General features: G+C 34.8%; 5 protein-coding genes across 6 annotated transcripts; 2 read left to right on the top strand and 3 right to left on the bottom strand.

Moving 5' to 3' along the window:
- Nucleotides 1–2111: 2111 nt before the first annotated feature.
- On the top strand, nt 2112–2886 carry LOC110610037 (protein RADIALIS-like 6). Its single transcript, XM_021749906.2, has 2 exons — nt 2112–2598; nt 2680–2886. Exons 1-2 carry the CDS (start codon nt 2312–2314, stop codon nt 2711–2713), a joined length of 321 nt encoding a protein of 106 aa, XP_021605598.1. The 5' UTR covers nt 2112–2311; the 3' UTR covers nt 2714–2886.
- Nucleotides 2887–5454: 2568 nt separating this feature from the next.
- LOC110605639 (uncharacterized protein At1g32220, chloroplastic) lies at nt 5455–9606 on the bottom strand. Of its 2 annotated transcripts, XM_021744277.2 has the most exons (10): nt 9334–9606; nt 8395–8506; nt 8218–8306; nt 7913–7968; nt 7774–7829; nt 7170–7263; nt 6643–6722; nt 6407–6449; nt 5922–6013; nt 5455–5852 (listed from the first exon to the last, which is right to left on the bottom strand). In XM_021744277.2, exons 1-10 carry the CDS (start codon nt 9390–9392, stop codon nt 5685–5687), a joined length of 849 nt encoding a protein of 282 aa, XP_021599969.1. In that variant the 5' UTR covers nt 9393–9606; the 3' UTR covers nt 5455–5684. The 2 variants fall into 2 exon arrangements, with proteins under 2 accessions (XP_021599969.1, XP_043807234.1); XM_043951299.1 differs by lacking the exons at nt 7170–7263; nt 7913–7968 and having other exon boundaries at nt 9334–9600.
- Nucleotides 9607–9890: 284 nt separating this feature from the next.
- On the top strand, nt 9891–14652 carry LOC110609857 (probable 2,3-bisphosphoglycerate-independent phosphoglycerate mutase). Its single transcript, XM_021749682.2, has 6 exons — nt 9891–10123; nt 10624–10942; nt 11342–11487; nt 11949–12225; nt 12876–13148; nt 13647–14652. The coding sequence occupies exons 2-6, from the start codon at nt 10634–10636 to the stop codon at nt 14124–14126; spliced, it is 1485 nt and encodes a 494-aa protein (XP_021605374.1). The 5' UTR covers nt 9891–10123; nt 10624–10633; the 3' UTR covers nt 14127–14652.
- Nucleotides 14653–15320: 668 nt separating this feature from the next.
- On the bottom strand, nt 15321–18166 carry LOC110610110 (tryptophan synthase beta chain 2). The gene is made up of 6 exons (XM_021749981.2): nt 18011–18166; nt 17253–17586; nt 16939–17155; nt 16163–16700; nt 15983–16081; nt 15321–15835 (listed from the first exon to the last, which is right to left on the bottom strand). Exons 1-6 carry the CDS (start codon nt 18078–18080, stop codon nt 15579–15581), a joined length of 1515 nt encoding a protein of 504 aa, XP_021605673.1. The 5' UTR covers nt 18081–18166; the 3' UTR covers nt 15321–15578.
- A 324-nt stretch (nt 18167–18490) lies between these two features.
- Nucleotides 18491–19966, bottom strand: LOC110608703. The gene is made up of 2 exons (XM_021747981.2): nt 19507–19966; nt 18491–19438 (listed from the first exon to the last, which is right to left on the bottom strand). The coding sequence occupies exons 1-2, from the start codon at nt 19827–19829 to the stop codon at nt 18550–18552; spliced, it is 1212 nt and encodes a 403-aa protein (XP_021603673.1). The 5' UTR covers nt 19830–19966; the 3' UTR covers nt 18491–18549.
- Nucleotides 19967–19978: the final 12 nt, after the last annotated feature.

Genomic DNA, 19978 nt, shown 5'->3' on the forward strand with positions numbered 1-19978 from the left:
TGTGAGCTCCTGTTTGGTTTTTTAGCTCTACTAACAATTCTCCTTTCAGCTTCTCCAGCTTCTCAGCTACTTCCTCATCTTTCATGCTGGTTTTTCCACTAGTCATAGGAGCTTTCGAACTAGTGCCCTCTTTCTCACTTTCTACTTCGTATCTCTCCGGCACGTCAGTATCCTCTTCTATCAAGCTTCTCACTAGCGGCTCTTGGATTTAGCTGGAGGCTCCCTGGCAGATTCACCTTCTTTCCTTTTTTGGGTTAAGTGTATTGTGGTAGTTTGGTCATGGTTTTTGGTTTCTAAGACAAAGGTTGGTGTAGGTATTTGGCTGAGGGTCGTGATGGGTGTTGGACTTATGGTCATGGGTGGGGTGAGACCCCTTTGTTGCATTATTTGATTCATCCACATCATCATTTGTTGCAGTTGCATGGACATTGCTTGCAAGTTTTGGTTCAATATGTGTGTTTGTGGTATGATATTTGTTGGAGTAGGATTGCTGGTGGAAGGTGTATTTGGCAATATTTGAATGGGGGAAATGGGAACAGTGTCATGAGAAAGCTTTGAGAATTTGGTGTTTCAGGAGTTAGATTTTTGTTTCCAACGGGTGTCAATGTGTTGTTTTATTGGTTAGTCATGATGGATCTCAGTTGGTTTTCATTTGAAAAACTTCGATTGATTGGATAATCTTTCTCCATTTTCCACAGACGACCCTAAGTGATATGTCTGAGACCCGACGAGAGAAAGAGATGGAGACACGTCAAATGGTTTGATTCATGGAAAAGTTAATGGCTTTGATCGGGTTGAATGGGAATTAATAGGGCTTGCCCTTCTACTTCATGGAGGTTGAGGTTGCTTGGAGTGATTCAGAGTTTCTGAAATCTAGGATAGTTAAAATTCGTCCCTTAACGTAATCGGTCTAGGAATATTAATATTTTGACCGTATCAAGATGTTCTGACTAGTTGTCCTATCAGATATGATGATAGCGTGCCGTAGTAGAAGTGTCAGGCGACTCATTAATGGAGGGCAGTCGGCTAATAAATGTTGAGTCACTTCATCTATACCCTGTCCATCACGCGTGTCTTTTCTATTAACCTTACTGCACACGCAAATATGACCCTAAAGGATCTGTGTATTTTAATGAGGTCAGTCTTCTTATTCCGAGTATTGGTGAGGTCAGTTTGTATATTTCGAGTATTAATAAGGTCGGTGGTATAGAAGTCTGATCTTACATACTATGTTGGTCAGGCCTTTTGCTTCCTGAGTGTTTTGATACGGAAACTCTTCTCATTCTTTTGTACATACAATATCAGTAGTCCACCATTATTATATTATCAATATGTATATCGCAGCCAAAAGAAACAGACATATTTTCTCCGACTTGCTGTCGAAGGTAGGCAACACAAGTTTCATGGAGACATGATTAGCCCACTTGGACCTAGACATAAATAGATGTCTTAAAATTTTATCATTAAAATATGTTAATTACCCATCACGAAACTTCATATTTCATTCCAAATTTTTCATAACTATATATTAATAATTTAATAGTTTACATTAACTATATATTAATAATTTAATAGTTTACATCATGATAAAAGAAAGGACAAAAGCTTAAAATTCCTATCTATGATATCCAACAACAGATCTTGGGCGCAATTTTTGAGCTCCTAAAAAACCAGAAAATATATTTTATCCACTAGCTTATTTTTTACAGTCATGACTATAAATAGATCAAAATTTCATTGGTTATAGTTTCTGAAAATGGAGTTTTACTAGAAAGTGGTCCTTGCCATAATACTCCCTAAAAAAGAAAAGGGTATCCTAAGGAAAATGGATTAGGGATTACTAGATTAATTATTAAAAAAAAAATGAGACAAAGGAGATAACCAGGATTGGTTTTGGTTTTCCATACAGAGAGTTCAAAATGGAATATGAATTTAATATATCCTTAGTGGGGAAGGGCTTTGTTTGTTTCAAGAATGTCAGGGTGAATTTTTCTATTGCATTCCTTAAAAAAGACAACATCGTACTTTAAAGTAATAATTAATACCATAAATGACTAAAGTAGCAAAACTTCATCCTTGGAACTAAACCCTAAGTCTCAAATTGTCGATTCTTCCCTTTATATGACCTGAAAACTTTACATCTTCTGAACCCAACTTCCACTTCATCCCGTCAAACAAGTCTTCTTTCAGGAACTTGCACTGCAATTTCTCTACTTTTTTTCACCGCTTATCCCCTTGACTTCCCCTTTTACGCTTTTTTTTTTCCTTTTCAGAAACCTGATCTAACAGTGTATCTCTGTGCCGGAGAAACATGGCGTCTAATGCTTCTGTCCAAAGCCAGAACTCAAATTGGACATTAGAGCAGCACAAGCTGTTTGAAGATGCTCTTGCAATATACGATAAGGACACACCTGATCGTTGGAGTAATATTGCAAAGGCTGTTGGAAGAACAACTGAGGAGGAAGTGAAGTTACAGTTTGAGATCCTTGTAAGTGATATCAGCGACATTGAATCAGACAAAGTCCCACTTCCTAATTACGAGGATGAAGGGATAATCAGAGAAGAGACCACGACAATAAACAATGAACAGAAGATCAGGTAATGTATATTTCCCCTCTTTTCATTAAGTTTCTGTAATAATTTTCATTATTGCTAACTTTGAGACTTCCTCTTGCAGAGGAATACTGCAGAACTAAGGATGAAGAAGCTCTAAATGAAAAATGAAAGAAAGCTGAAGAGAGAGTCATCTTTATTTTACCGGAAAAATTAGATTTAGAATCTGTCAGTTTCCCAAATTTTTTTTTTTCAATTTTCTTTTGAATCCCATAAATTCTCATCCTATGCGTGCATCAAGGAAGATAAATCAAAGTTTCTTTAATTTATTGCATTAACTCTCTTTACTAGCTTTCTCTTTCTTTGTTTGTTTATTTTTTGCATTATTTGTCTCAAAAAATAAAATTAAACATATTCAATGAAATCTTAAAGAAAGCAACTAAAAAAAAATAATAATAAAATGAAATGGAGTCTAAATAATTCCAAATAGATCTGGTCATGATCCTATTTTAGGGCAAAAAATAATGGGATTGATTAAAGCATAATCTGTTATTTAGTTTTAGTTTGACTGATTTTTATTACATTTAACAGTCAATTTCCTTTTCTTAAGAAAAAAATATTAAATTGATTAATTTTCATCCGATTTCAATTAATTAAAATTTAGTTAGCTTTTATTTCAGATTAAATAGCTCTATCCTGAACTGGAATATCGCCAATATAAAAAAAGAAATAAAAAGGAATCTCTTAAAATACACTTGGCCCATTTTTAATTGATTTTTTTGACTTTTCTATATTTGAAAAATAAAATAATTTAAAATTTTTAATATAAGAAATTTTAATTTCACTCCATAATAATAGATTTTTAATCATATTTCCATCAAAAACCACTTTAAATAAGATGGTTGTAGCGAAAATTAAACTATCTAAATATTAACTTAATTTATACTAATAATATTTAAATTCGTTCTGGATTCGATTAAAAATTAATCTAAACTATTTAAATTTATTTTAAATTTAATTATTATTATTGGTATAAAATCTAAATTCCTTTAATTTTATATATTTTAATTAATAATTTATATAAAAAATATTTTCATTAATAATTCTCATTTAAAAATTTAATATTTTTAAAAAATATTTAAATTTTAATTTTTAAATAAAAATATATAAAAAATTTATAAATATTATTATAAAATATATTTTTTATATTAAATTAATTATTTATATAAACAAATTTGAGTAATAAATATTTTATATATAAAATTCAAACCCAATTTCAATCTGCAATGAATATTATTTTTTAAATTTCAATACTAATTATCTAAATTTATTTATATTTAATTTTAGTGCTATTATCAAATTAGACTTATTTGCTGCAAATACAAATTCACTATAGTTTTTTACAACTTTTTTTGAAAATGATTAAATCATGAAATTATGCAAAAAAAGAAATTTTGAATTAATAATTTTAAATAAATTATCCATAATTCTGATAAAATTAATAAAATCTCATGCATAGATTTTAGTTATTATTATTAATATTAAATTTAGATAAATTACTTATACCAACGAAGCATAGTTCCAAATTATAGAGATGTTGGACAAAAAAGAAAAAAAAAAAGACTTTGAAATTATAAAAAGCATCATTTTATTTCAGAATTTATCAAACTCAATCTCACTGCTCCCTATGGTATTTATTGGAAAGAACTAAATAATGAGTTGGTGGCTGAATTGGCATTGGGCAGTGGCAAGCTATACCCGCGGTTCCTCTTGGTTGGCTGGCTGCTCCTCCTCGTTCTGGGCTGCATTCTTTTTCTTTGCATCTCTTACTTTCTTACCCTGGTACAGTGACCACATACAAATTCCAATAATAAAGACCACCATGATCGTGAACACAATAGCTAGCGTAAGTATACCCATCCTCAACCTTCGGCCTTTAACTGAAAAAAAAAAAAACTTATTAAGAAAATTACTAAGAAAATGAAAGAGAGCAGTGCGAGAAAGCTTACATGATTTGCGAAGAAGCATAAGAATGTTGTATCTCTCTTTAGTGGGTGTTGCAAAAGACAGAGGTGATACCCATAAATTTATAGTATGCAGGAATTTATTGAGGAAAATAAAAAGAGAAAAGCCAAGATTAATGGAGGCATGCATGCGACATTGAATTACTTGAATGAAAAGGATTTGCTGATTCTTTGTCTCAACAATTTCCTACTCAGTAGTTATTGCTTCCTATCAATAATTAATTAATTGATGGATTTTTACTCATGCTCATAATATATATTCTTTACATTTAAAATTTGAAAATTACTCATGCTCAGTAGTATAATAATATATATATATTACATAGAAAAGGGAAACCAGAAGTTGTTGGACGAGGTTAGCGTGCTGCCCATTCTGCCAAGGAATCATGCCAAAGAGGTTCAATCTTTTTTTATTAATTTATTTATTTTACATTACCATCTCAGCAGAATTTAATAATTGAAAATTAAAATACAGGGAGCTGCTGTTGGAGCAAACAAGTAAAAGAATTTATTCTTCTTCTTATACACACACACACTACCAACAGCCAGCAGCATCCTGATTCAAGAGAGGGTCAACTCCATTTAGCAAAGCCGATTAGCTTCTCTATAAAAGAATTCAATAAGGTGTTATTTCAAAATATAAATACAAAAATAATTTTAAATAATCTAATGTATTCCCAATAAAATGATTGGTTTATAAACTAAAATTAAACCATTTTTTTTTTTTTTTGGAAAATGAAGTTTGAATTATGTTCATAAAACCTATAGAAATTAAATTTTTAAATAAATTCCCAAAAAGAAATATTATATATAGATATACACTTTCAACTACTATTATTTTTATTACTATAATATAATTTTTGTATAACGTAATTACTTAATAAAATGAATATCATTGTATAGAAATTTGAGATAATTAAAATACAAAAATTTATAAAATTTAAACTATTTTTTAAAACAAATTAATCCTAGCTACTTTATTTAAAACAAAGCGACTACAAAGCCACCTCCACGAATACAGAAGCTTGGTTAACAAGGAAGCACATGATCAAGCTCTTTCAGAACAATCGCAAGGCAGATACTTATGATTAAGGCCTAAACAGGAGATTATCGGCTACGCTGTAATATACTGTACACATCAAGAATGCCAGGAGGGAAAGCTGGATCTGTTGCAGCTCTAACAGCAACCTTTGCAACTGAACTAACATGGACTGGAGGTATAAAGAGAGGGCCAATGAGTGGGATTCGGGTCAGTAGCTTCGCATGTTGGAGTACCTGCAAAAACCATAATAACCATAACCACCCCTGAGGCCAAAACACTACACCACTACACACACATCTTACCATCTCAAGTGGAGCCCCTACTATACTTAAAGGCAACTTCACATTTCCAACTCGGCGCGTCCCATGTACGAATCCAGGCCTAAGAAAAACACCTGTCATCCAAAAATTGAAGGAAATCATCCCTCTTCAATATTATGATTCTCCGAATTCTTTGTCGAAATCAGTTAAGAGAAAAAGATCCTAGGACAGCGGGGATGGCAAGTTATTACAGTAGTCTCAGAAACTGAGATGACTTAAAAAGTTGAACACAACTATCTCAAGAAGAACAAACATACAAGTCATAATGACACAATATGTTTGAGAAACTGAAAGATTCAGAACAGCATAAAGTAGTTAAAATTTCTGTATGGCACTACTAATGCACGGCAAAATGATGAACACAGAAACTGGATCAAAGCATTACCATGATGCCATATAATATATACTAAAAATTGAAAAAAAAAAACAAAAAAGAGAAAAAGATACAAGATAGCGAGGAACTAGACCTCCACGTGGAAAGTTTTTCATTAGTTCAGCTTCAGTTGATCTCTGCATCAAAGTGGATGGAGAAATTTTAATAGAGGTTAGCAAACAGAATCATATAGTTGAGCATTATGATATGGTATCAATAACTAGTGCATTAACAACGCTACTATTAATTGACCTGATTGTTCCCATCAGGAATTGAACAACGATAGAAATAAGACTAAATAGTAAATGAACATCATGAGCTAGAAGATACCTTTCCTTCATAATATCCTCGTAGTAGATAATTTATCAAACCAAAATCTGCAGCAGATATATAGATAAATCTTTTTACACCTGAAACCACCCATACAGAGGGGGAAGTAAGGAAATAAAGAAAATAACTATAGATGTGAAAAACTGGACATATCAGAAAAATGTGTACAACACCATTAAGTTCCATCAGATAATGACAAAACTCAGTTTTTGAGCAAACACGATTCCTCTTTAGTTAGTAAAATGGAAATAGTTTTCAGAACGTCTGGAAGCCACTCAAGATGGTGCATAATCATTCCAATCAATCAGTTAACTCAGAATTCTAAACAGTAATGAAAAGAAATTTTTAAATGTGGGCCTTAAGAGGAAGGAAAACTTAGAAAGAATGGTGTGAGAGCGTAAGCAGAAATTGCCAAATATGTTACAAGATAGTTCTGTGATAAAGCCCAAGCATGGTTTCAATCTTGAATAACTGGGCATGACTAGAGAAGGACAGAAAGGCACACTGGGGAGAGAATAATACCATACCTTGCTCTGAGGCAGCTTTAATAGCATTTATATTTGCAGATCCATTAATTTTGTACATATAAGAGTTTGAGCCAAAACCGCCAACACATGAGATCTAAAAAGTTCAACTTAAATAAGATTAAGCAGCTTATACTTTTTGTCAAAAATAGGAAGAAATATATTAAATGTACCACCTAATAAAACCAACTGTATAATAATAAACTATGCAGGAACTGAAATGACTAGAACATGTAAAACTAAATATTTCCTTCATAAATCATGCACAGTTTTTCCCTCTTCAACATGGGAGTGTCCAAAATGATAATCACCAAATAAAACATACTCCATAATTTTGCTCACATAAATCACTGCAACCTATTAACTGGCTAAAGCATGCAAAATAAAATGTGTCATGTGTAAAAGCTATGAGTTATTTTAGTAACATGCCATGTTATGCTTGATAAAAAAAATGGAAGCACAGCATCCATACCAATGTGATTGGAATTTGGAAAGCATAAACAAGGCACTGTCTGATGAATATATCTATAACCTTAACTTTTCTCCTTAGTTCATGTTCAGATCACACTATCTAAAAGCAAGATTGCTAATAAAAAAGATCTTATACCACAGAGGTTACTCCATTTAGTGCATGCTTTAAGGAATCGGGTGAAAGCAAATCTCCTGCAGATGGATAAAGCAAAAAAGCATTACACTTCATATTGAGAAAGTAGGATGTGTATTGTAAATTAGAACTCATGGAGAACCTCGATGCCAGACTATGCTGTCAGCCCAAGAATCATGTAGAGATGATCTACCAGACCTAATAAATATTTATATAAAGAAAAGAATAAATAAGAAAATAGCAGACAGAAAATACTTTGGAGACATCACTTAGATAACTATAGTATTTTTATTTCTAGTCAATCTTTTTCTTTAATCTTTTTTGATCCATATCTTTTTCTTTAATCTAACTGTTCTTCAATCTTCACAACCCAAATTTCATGGAGAGCTAAAATTGCTAAGATCTGTTACATCAAATTTTTGTTGACAACAAATAAAGAAACAATACCTACTAAGACTGGATACAGTCAAACCATGGCCTAAAGCTTCTCTGCATACATGTGAACCAACAAATCCATTTCCTCCCAAAACAAGTAGCTGAAACAAGGGCATAATTTTATCAGCAACAAGCTGATGTCAAGTGTATGTGGCATCCCTTTATCAGCAATTTAACATTGCAACATACCTTCTCCATTGGAGGAGTTTTTACTGTCTCCACTTCCTGAACTTTTGGTGCACCATCAACCTTATCAGAACTTATAGACAATGATCTCCCATTTTTCAACACAACCAGTGAACTGTTTTGGCATAACCAAAACAGTTACAAAGAAATAAAAAATAAATATGTTATATGACAGCAAATCAAGGTGAATAAGTTTTATCATTTCAGTAGACTAGAAAATATCCTTTCTGACTTGGCTGGAAATCAGTTAAATGCTTGTATTGTCTATGTATATATTCAGGAATCACCAACATTGTAACATAAAATAAGGATATCAAATATAGAAGCATAAACACTATCGGAACAAGGAAGTTTAAATAAGTTTTGGATATGTAACTGTACTATAATTCCTACCATGGAATTAAATCATTATAACAGCCATTATGTAAAGGTTCTTAAGCATCTAATTCCTCATTCTCCCCACCCCCTTTTCCCTTCCCAAATGAGAACAACAACAAATGCAGCTGTCCTTCATTATTTTTGTTCTTCTCTTGTTTTTTATGCACCTATTAAAATCTTTTAAAAGTTTCAACAGCCAAGACTAGTCCACAACTGATATCTCAGAACTCTAAATCCTAACAAAGTTTTAAAAGAAAGGCATAAAACAACAAATAGTCTAGCAAAAAAAAAAAAACTACAGTTATCCCCACAGCTGGTTGCGAATCATAATTCCTCAAATTCGATGACAAGTTCAATTTATTTCATAAACGCCAAGAAAACCCATCTAATGAAAACTACCCAAAGATCGTAATTTTACAAACCAAAATGGGTTCATCATGCAAATTAATCTTGTAAATTACAAACCCAGATAAGAACACAGCTGTACAATACACATTCAGCCAAAAAGGAAAATTGATCTTGTCAAAATCACAAACAGGTCATGGAGTTGTCACAAGCACTCACCAGAGCCGGGGAAATGAAGCCCTCGACTGCAGCTTCAAGCGTGACATGACGGCCTTCATTTTTGCCGCTTTCTTTCTTTAATGTAATGGGTTTTCCTTGGAAAGTGGTAAGAATTGGGTCACTTGAGCGTGTATGAAGAAATCTTTGAAAGAAAATTAGAGAGCATTGATTTGGTTAACACTCAGTAATCCATTTAGTGAAAGTAATAGCAGTAGCAACGACCCACAGAACACATGGCGCGGAATGTGGACAAGTCCAACCGCTAGGTCCCCTGCTCATTTACTATTATTGATTTTATATAAATTATTCGTAGAAGGTCCACCGGTAATTCTCATCTTCTGGTTGTAAAAATAATTAAATTTAAAATAAATAAATCTAAAAATTCAAATTATATTAATATTTAAAAATAAAAATCGGTTAATTTTGTCAGAATCAATATTTTTTATTATTATAATATAATAAATCCGCATCTTATAAAAAATATATAAAAAAAGTAAATAGAAAACAACTATATTTACCCATAATATTTCTACTTTATAAAATAAGTTATCGTCTGGAAAAAAGAACCACCTTTTCTTTTAGCCTTCCAAAGCCGAAACCGAAAGGTAGAGCGTAAGTGACACTGTGATTGCAAAGATTCCTCCTTTCATTGAGCCATCCAAACCCAGATTTTTTTTTTTGTCGAATCCAAGCCCAGATCACAGAAGGCAAATTGGAGCTTTTCTTTTTCCTTTTTTCTTATTCTGCTTCCTGGAGGGTTGAATTACTTGACGGTGAAGCTGTTTTTGAGGTGAGAGTTTCCTAACTCAGCAGCCATTGATCAGCGCTTCTCTTGGCTTATTTCTATTTACCTGCACTTGTTAATTTTTTAGTATTTCATTTTGTTTGTCGTCAAATTGCGGTCTTTGATTTAATAGTTCTTTTCATTTTGGCATTGGATGATCATTTCGTTGTAGTTTCTTTGTAAAGCTAATTGGCATACTGCTGTGTGTTCGGCGTTTATCTAATTTATGGTTGCTCGACTAGTTAGCATAGTTGCTTCTAATTTCAATTTCTGTAGTTCAATCACCGGTTTTGTGCCAATTCCACCTATTTGCATTTAACTGTTTAATTCAAGAATCTTCATTTGAAATTTCTTGGTTCACAAAGGAACTTTTTTTTACAGCATTTAATTTCTTTTAATTTTTCCTTGGATTATTGTGGTTTGTCATTTGAATCCGCTGGTAAAATCCTTGCTGTTAGGTATCCTATTCTTAACTTTTCCATTCTTGTTCATTTTGAATAACAAAGGTATAGAAGCATGGGAAGTCCCCAACAACCAAAGAGGAGAGTAGCTTTTGTGCTTATTGATGGTCTGGGTGATGTGTCATTGCCAAGGTTTGGATACAAGACTCCTCTGCAAATAGCCAATGTTCCAAACCTGGATGCCCTTGCATCTGCAGGAATTAATGGCCTTATGGACCCTGTTGAAGTAGGCTTGGCTTGTGGAAGTGATACTGCTCACCTTTCATTATTGGGTTATGACCCACGAGTATATTATAAGGGTCGAGGTGCATTCGAGTCAATGGGTGCTGGATTGGCTATGTCACCTGGTGATATTGCATTCAAGGTGAGTACCTAGGAATAACGGCTTTTGGCCATGGCTATACAGTTATTGCCTTCCCTTTCAGCCCTTTTCTCTTAATGCTTCATGGTTATATTTGTTGCAGAAGAAAGTTAGGCATTTCCAAAAATCCTTTTTCACTATTGATCTTCACCTTGATATTGCATTCCCTTCAGTTTCTTCTACATACTGGCCTTGATATTGCATTCAAAGTGAGTATGTATGAAAAAGTATTTTTTGGCCATGGCTCTACACTTATTGCCTTCCTTCCAGCCTTCTTCTATTAATATTTAATGTTTCTGGTTATATTTGTTGCAGAAGAAATTTAGGCATTTCCAAGAATATTTTTTAATTTTTCACCATTGATATTCTCATCTAATCTCTATTACTGTGTTTAATCTGTAGTCAAATTTTGCAACTTTTGACGAGAAAACTGGAGTAGTCACCAGCAGAAGGGCTGACAGGCACTTTGAAGAAGAAGGACCAATTCTCTGTGCTGCTCTTGATAGAATGAAGTTGCCATCCTACCCTGAATATGAAGTTAGAGTCAGGTGTGCAGCTATCTTAGTTGTGCTAATCTTGTTTCTTGATTGATCTAGAAATATACATACTGCAGCTTTTTGTTAAACATTTCTTTGGAACTTTGAAGTTGCCCTGTTCTCTGCAGATCTTCTCTGACAAGCAAAATTATGGGTGGTAGGTGTAGTGGATGCATGTAATGCAATTCTTGTTTGTGAGTCATTGATCACACCTTAATAACCCAAAAGAAATGGAAAGTGAAACAAGTAAGGGACAAAAATGATTGCCTGACTAAGCATGTTTTGGAAGTAAGCCTAGAGTATCCATGAGTTCAAGAATGAAACTTTGTGTAAATTTTTGAAATCAAAATGGGAAACTTTGGGTTTTTTGAAATCAATAATGGGAAATATTGAGGTCCTTTTCTTTTGATTCGAGTCAAAGGCTCTTATTTCAAACATAATGAAGAAAAAATTATGAGAATCAACCCCTGCAGGTATGCAACAGAACATAGATGTGGAGTGGTTGTAAAGGGGCCAAGATTAAGTGGCAATATATCAGGAACAGACCCATTGAAGGACAACCGCTTACTTCTGCAAGCTGAAGCCTTAGATGATACTGATGAAGCAAAGCATACAGCTGCAGTTGTCAATGAATTGTCTAGGGAGATATCACGAATTCTAGTCTCGCACCCATTGAACGCAAAAAGGGCGGCCGAAGGGAAGAACATTGCCAATGTTGTTCTTTTACGCGGATGTGGAATTCGAATTGAGGTGTGGTTCTTATATCCATCATCATGTCGTTTTACTGTTTTATAGGAAAGTAATGGATACTTCCACTTGTAGTATATCTTGACCTTGCTCTCTAAAATTATTTTGTATTATCAATTATTGTGCTTTCTCCTTTTTTGAGGAGGAAATGGTTGCATCAACCCCCAATCCTAACTTATTTTCTTGGCTTTTAGTCTTGATTTTCAACCATTATTAGAGCTTGTAAAATGCATGACAATTTTTATAAGAAAAAGAAAGGGATAATATTTCATGACAATGAATCCAAAATGAAAAATATAACCATGAAGTTCTGACATTGGTTGTTTGTCTTTTATGTTTCGATCATATGACTGTTTGCATTTGACAAAATTTTTAAGTTAGTTACATTAATTGGTAGCTCTGAACATTAAGGAATAATCTTGGCAGTGAGATGCACTACGCTATTGTTAATATCTCGAATTTGTGAATTCAGATATGCAAATAATTGAGAATGCAAGTTTGCAATATAGTATGATGGTTCTTGCAGAGAAGGAAAACACTTGAGATTATTAACGGAAGTGTTTCACGAATTGGGCAAGCTAATTTGTATATATTTCTATGCTTAAGAATTGAAGTAATTTGCATCATTGAAAGGTTTTCTCATTATTGTACAGGTTCCATCATTTGAAAAGAAACATGGTTTACAGCCGTGCATGGTAGCTCCCACTAAAATCATAGCTGGCTTGGGCCTATCACTTGATATTGACATTCTAGAAGCTCCAGGGGCAACTGGAGATTATCGAACACTTTTGACTTCCAAAGTGACTGCCATGGCTAAGGCACTCTCTGCTCCTTCCCAGTCTTCTCCCAATGTTTTTGTACCTGGAGAGGATGAGCACAAACCAGGCAAACCAGATGGATACGACTTTGGGTTTCTCCACATTAAGGTGTTAACATATCAGCATTTATAGGCCTTCATCTTTCTAGTTCCAAATCCACAACGGTGCCTTCTACAAAAATATCTTTTTAAATTGTTTCCTCTCTCCATTCATCTTTGTTTTCTGTTTAACAAAGTTTTTCACAATTATTATGGTAAAAAAAAAAAGCAAGAGGAACCAGCGTGGATTTAAGGCCACTGGAGTGACTTTGTAATTTCTTCTTCATTTAGCATCTACTGATTAAGCTTTAACAACGAGAATTAAAGACATCTTCAGCATGTTGTTTGACAAAACATCTCACCTTATTCTTTGATAAGGCTAATTTGATGGGTCAGAATCGTTTGAATTTTAAGATTCTCCTTTTTCTTCTTTTCTTGGCTTCCCCCACCCCCTTCCTTTTCTTTTACATTTTCGGACCTAAAATTTGTTTGAACACTTCAATACCTGTGGCCTAAGTTGAATTTTTCTATCTCATTATGACGATGGATTTTTCTTTTTGCATTTCAGGCAATAGATGATGCTGGTCATGATAAGGCTAGCCTTTTGAAAGTTAAGGCGTTGGAAGCAGTAGATCGAGCTTTAGGTCAGCTGGCCAAACTTCTTTGGCAGGCAGAATCAAGCGGAAAGTTCCAGTATTTCCTTTGTGTCACTGGAGATCACTCTACTCCGGTTGAGTATGGAGACCATAGTTTTGAACCAGTTCCATTTGCCATCTGCCGGTTAACTGACTTTGTGGGCACCATTGGTGGAGAGCCCATTGTTGTGGCAACATCCCTTGAACCATTTCCTCTTCCAACCGTTAAGGCCGGTGAAGACCTAGATGAAGATAATATGGAAGAGGATAGAACTAGCAAGCAACTTAAAGCTTCCAGTGGTGATTCAGTTTGTGAATTCAGCGAAATAGCAGCAGCAAGGGGGTGTCTTGGACGGTTTCCTGGAGGAGAAATGATGGGTGTCATAAAGGCATTTCTTAAACTAAATGCATGAGATGCTTTTATGGGAACAGGGGTTGGACAAAGGGTTTTTCTAATAAGATACATTTTGAAACTGAACAAATAACAATGCCATCGTCTCATGATGATTTTTGACATCATTGAAATTTTCAACGCTTCTTAATCTAATATTTAAAGAAATTTTATGCAATTTGAACCTGTGTAAAGTAAACAATACTAAATTATTTATGTGGTGGTTCTCTCGTTGCTCAGATCTCATAGATGGTCTAATCTAGAATCCTTTTTGTCACAGCGAGCTCACAAATGTATCTTGTTTTCATTCATAATTTTGAAGGAAGACAATTTTTATCATTTGATTTGTGATGAGTCGAAGCCTTACTAGAACATGTTGCGCAAGTTGTGTTGTCACAGAGAATGACTAGCTGACCTTTTTCTTTATTGTTTATATATTCACAGAGAAGCAAGGAGAGAACTAGCTCGCCGTTTATCTAGTTCTTCTCTAATATTTTGTCACGTTTGCATGCCTTTTCATGAACATAATCCACTAAATACTTTCTTCTTGTTCTTCTTTCTGATTTATTTTCAGGATTCATGATCTGATGAATACTGCAGGCAATTTAGTTTAAATATACAGATGCAAGTGAATTTTAGAGGAGAGCAAGGTATGATGCAGCAAGCTGTGTTTATCTCTTGATTCCCATTTATATTCCCAGAATTTCCATTCAGTAATCTCTCTCAAACTTGAAATAATTATGATTTATGAGATCTGGCTGCTGAAATCTTAATAAATTTCCCTGAGGTTTCCAGAAACATAAGCCGCCAACTTTTAAATAAGATAGATATACCACCCCATCCCCACACACACAAAACAAACAAAAAAGACTGCAGAATAGTGCCCTTGCCAATTTGCTGTCCCATATGAAAATTTGTGCCAAATCATAGGTTCTTGGTCTCTCCTACTGTGAAGGAAATTATTCTCAGTTTTCTTTTTTTAACAATTTGCCTCCTCTTTAACATGCAATAAAGTTGAACTACAATGTTAACAAGTTACAGTGACAGCAGGTATGATCCACATTAGGTGTTATTCACCTAATCAATAAAAAGCTACCGATATGCATTTACAATTGGGACCTATTATGAGTTTAACTTATATGAAATTTGTGAATTGGCTCGTTATATATGCCCCCGTGTAGAGAAGATTTGCTCCGGGTTATATTATTGCTGGCACAATGTGGTTTTTGTAATTCTATCAAGCTTTCAAGGAATCTTCGTTCATGATAACCAAGAACTTGTCCAAACAAAACCACAAATTTTAGTGCTTGTAGAATTCAAAGACCAAGTCCTAAAACATTTCTAAACCCTCATGATATTCTAATTATTATTCTTAATTCTAAACAGGCATCAGGTTTATGGAACTTTGTCAACTTCTAATCCTTTTTTCACTCCAAAGTTCATTTTAGATAGCAGTTTTCATGTTTACTGCACTTCATGCCTTGACCTGAGGAACTCTGGCTAATGATGCCTGTATTTTCTCCTCTTCAAATGACAAGTCAACCATATTTCCTCGCAAATACTTCTCGTAAGATGTTAGGTCAAAATGGCCATGTCCACACATTGCCATGAGAATAACCTTTGCTTCTCCAGTTTCTCTACAATGGAGAGCCTCCCTGATGGTGGCAGCAATTGCATGAGTCGGTTCTGGTGCAGGTATTAGCCCTTCAGATCTAGCAAATTGTAAGGCAGCTGCAATAAAATAATATTATTATCTGAACATGTTTGTTCCAGCATTCAAACATCATAAAAAGACTACTTGTGCATGAATCCTCCTTCCTCAATTGCAACCACTTGTAGAATTACTGATTCAAGTCCAGAAAAGAGGAAGACACTTACCTTGAAAGCACTCGGTCTGAGGAATTGCAATTGCTTCCATAAAACCCAATTCATACACATGTGAAATCAATGGTGCCATACCATGGTAACGCAAGCCCCCTATGGAACAGAGAATGTATTGTTGAAAAAGAAGGGAAAAGCATTGAATATATCTGAATTCTCAATAGCAACACTGCATACCAGCATGAATAGGATCAGGAATGAAGTCATGCCCAAGTGTATGCATCTTCATTAATGGAGTCATCCCAGCTGTATCACCATAATCATATGCATAAACACCCTTTGTTAGCGAAGGGCATGCTGTAGGTTCAACTGCTCTTATGACAGGATTGATTTTCCCACTGAGCTTCTCTCTAATGAATGGGAAACTGAGTCCCGCAAAGTTGGAGCCGCCACCAGTACATCCTATGATCACATCAGGAGTTTCACCGACAGCTTCCATTTGCTTTAGGCACTCCTCACCTATAATGGTCTGGTGTAACAAAACATGATTAAGTACACTGCCCAAGCAATACTTGGTATCAGTATTTCTTGCTGCAACCTCAACAGCTTCTGAAATAGCTATTCCTAAACTTCCTGGGCTTGAAGGATCCTTCTGAAGGATTTCTCTACCTGCATGAGTAATGCTTGATGGAGATGGATGTACTTTTGCACCCCAAGTTTCCATCATCAATCTACGATATGGTTTCTGATCATAAGAAGCTCGTACCTGCCACACCTGTACAAATATACAAATAAGGACCCGAACCAAACTAATTGTAATTGGCAGTGGCACCACTTTGCAGCAAATCAGCAAGGGCAGCATCAATGGGTTCAATCTTAGCTTACAACATTTGCAACTGTACTAGTTAATCTCACTTTGTTCCATTATAGTATTCAGTAAACCAAAATAGGATTCCACCTAATTTCATGTAAGATATACACATTGAGACCAATGATTAACTTGGGTTTTCTACCTCACAGTCAAGACCAAATAAGCTGCACGCAAAGGCCAGCGAACTTCCCCATTGGCCAGCACCCGTTTCTGTCACAACATTCTTAACACCTTGTCTTGCATTATAAAAAACTTGTGGGACTGCAGTGTTAGGTTTGTGTGATCCAGCTGGGCTCACACCTTCATATTTATAGTAAATTTTGGCTGGTGTATTGAGAAGTTTCTCCAACCTCTTGGCCCTAAATTCAGTTAAAACTATATAAGATGCTCGTATGAGAGATCAAGGAACAGAACACCAAAAAAGAAAAGCATATTTTACACAATATAAGAACAAACCTAATTAATGGAGTTGGGCGCCAAAGGCTGTAAATGTCAAGAACTTCTTCTGGGATATCTATGAATTTTTCATTGGTTGCTTCCTGCTTAATCAACTCATCAGGAAACAAAGCAGCTAAATCCTCAGGTTTGACAGGTTCAAAAGTTTTTGGATGCAGTTGAGGAGGAGGTTTCACAGGAAGATCTGAAATGAGATTGTACCATTGTGGAGGAATATCAATTGCTTTCCAATTAGCATTTGAAGCAGCTTTGGCTCTTGCTCTAAACCCATTTGAAAGCCTTAAACACGTTGGCTTTGTTTTCATTAAAAAACAACCAAGCCATTGCTTCTCACCTATCAGCCGGAAAACCAAAAGGTCATTCACAACAACAAAGCATTAATAGAATAAACAGGTAATGACCGGAAAAATCATGCTATGCAAAAAGCAAAGTTTTACAGTGATTTGAATTTTGAGGTCTCAAGTTACCAAACACAGGTCCAAGCATTCGTACTCGATGTATTTTAGAAGAGCAACAGAAGGTGCAAACCGAAGTTCATTTTGCTGGGTTCTTGAAGGAATTGACATCATCACCCAGTAAATCAAGTAATCAAAAAGATCTTACGACCATCATGAACTCAAACGTACAGAATAAAGCAAACTGAAACTTCGGTTCACATCAAACACACAGACAAACCAGGGCTCAAATCCAACCAAGAAGTTTCAACATTGTCAAAGAACAAGAGGGAGCTGGAGCTACAAAAGAAAGGAGTTGGTTACCTCTGATACTGGTGTTTGATCGGCTTGAAATGGGAAATGAGATCGCAGAGGAAGGGGACAGAGGAATCATTTCAGAGGTTTCCAGAGATCCTTCCTTCCGGTCTTGGCTGCGTATCTGAAGTCCACTGCTTTGATTATTAAAATGCTGTTTTGTTTCAACCTGTCAGGCTAAGGTATCCACGTGCTTGTGTAATCGTCCGCCCTAAATTCTACATTTTTCCATGTTAGGTAAATTATTAAAGAAAAATTATTACTTTCTACTGGATTGCTGACTCATCAAATTGAGGTGATATACATCATAATAAATAAATTATTATATCATTCACAACCAATTGAAAATAAGGAATGTCACCCTGACTTTTCACAACTTGCCTCATTGCTTTACTGCATTTGAAATTTTGTAATGTAAATTTCTTTACTGTTCAATATCGCATTTAAATTTTTAGTTATTAAAAATATATTAATATATATGAAAATATGTTTAAGAAATCATAAATAAATAAGTTTGTTTCATAAATCCATATGAATATGAGAAAATTTCATTCATATTTACATTTAATTTTATTGGTATGCCTAAAATCACAAGTGAGCACTAAACTTCCATCCATTCTCTTCAAAACGAAACTCTCTACCAACACATAACAAGAAAATCTCCTCCATTCACACTCGCCTTCGCTTCCAATTTCAATTCTTCCCCCTACTCTCACAGTCCTCTCAGGCCCATCAGCCCATCCTCCTGCCTCCAACACCCATTTCATTTTCTCTGCAATTGCAAAGCTTAAACCCACTCTAAACCCTCTGCAAATCCTCCTGTTTCTGTTCCCAACTGCTCTGTACCAAATGAACGCTCCACGCCCAGTTCTCTCGCCCTTCTCAGCTTCCATATCAAACACCTTATCTACTTCTCTTTGCACATTTGTATCAACAACAATCACAGTGTTAGTCTCATTGTTGACATTATCACACGAGAAAATTTCCTCCCAGTACTGCTCAAGGGTCATCTTATATAACATTGATCTCTTCATTTGTTCTCTTATTCTGGCTTCTTCCCTTATGAACACAAATGGGCAGTACCATGTTCCAACAATAACAGAGGATGAACTCTTGCTGGATATTGGAAAATTGAAGCTTGGAAGTTGTGTCCTGAGAGATTCATCAAGGCCTAGAGCATCGTCAATTCTTGGTTGAAATTTGTGAGTTGATGATGATGAGATTCTAACTTCCCATCCTTTATTTCTCAGCAATTCTGGAGGATAACCATAAGGAGCAAGAGACTTGGCGAAGAAACTCCTTCCATAATGACGATGAATCTTGAATTGCTGGTATATGTTTCTGGGATCCAACGGCTTTGGTTTTACATCTTTTATAACTTTCTTGAGGCAACATAGTAAACCCATGTCATCATCCCTTGAACATGTGAACGCCTGCCTGCAAATTCAGACAAGAACACATCAAATTTGCTTAAGCTTGAACTGAAATATACAGAGCAAACATACCCTTTATATCTGCCCTTAGCTTTGATGACATAGTAGCAGTTAGAAGACAGAGGCTGATCAAGAACTGGGAGAAACCAAACTTTCTTTCTTGCTAATATAGTCTCATGGTACTCAGATGAATGAATTACATTTAAAATATTGTCCTGAGGAAATGGAAGCCTTTTAACTCTCCTCTTTTTACAGGCACCAAAACAATAAGTATCCTGTGTTTCAGATTCTTCATCTGTAATCACTAGATAGCCTGTGTATGGACCTTCTGGTGGTTCTGCAGAAAGGGCACTTGGGAATTTCCTGTACAAGGATAGAGGCCTTGTCACATACATGTTTCTCTCCTGAAGGAAATTATTGAGTAGCTTGCAGATTTATCAGATATTGTTTTCTTGTATGTTAAGATTTGTGATCATCATTTTTAGAAAGTCACATCCATGTTTGCAATAAAGAATTGATGAAGATGAAGCCTTTATATGTTAAA

The sequence above is a fragment of the Manihot esculenta genome, chromosome 2 (assembly GCF_001659605.2).
Source record: "Manihot esculenta cultivar AM560-2 chromosome 2, M.esculenta_v8, whole genome shotgun sequence".
In the NCBI taxonomy this organism is placed as follows: Eukaryota; Viridiplantae; Streptophyta; class Magnoliopsida; order Malpighiales; family Euphorbiaceae; genus Manihot; species Manihot esculenta.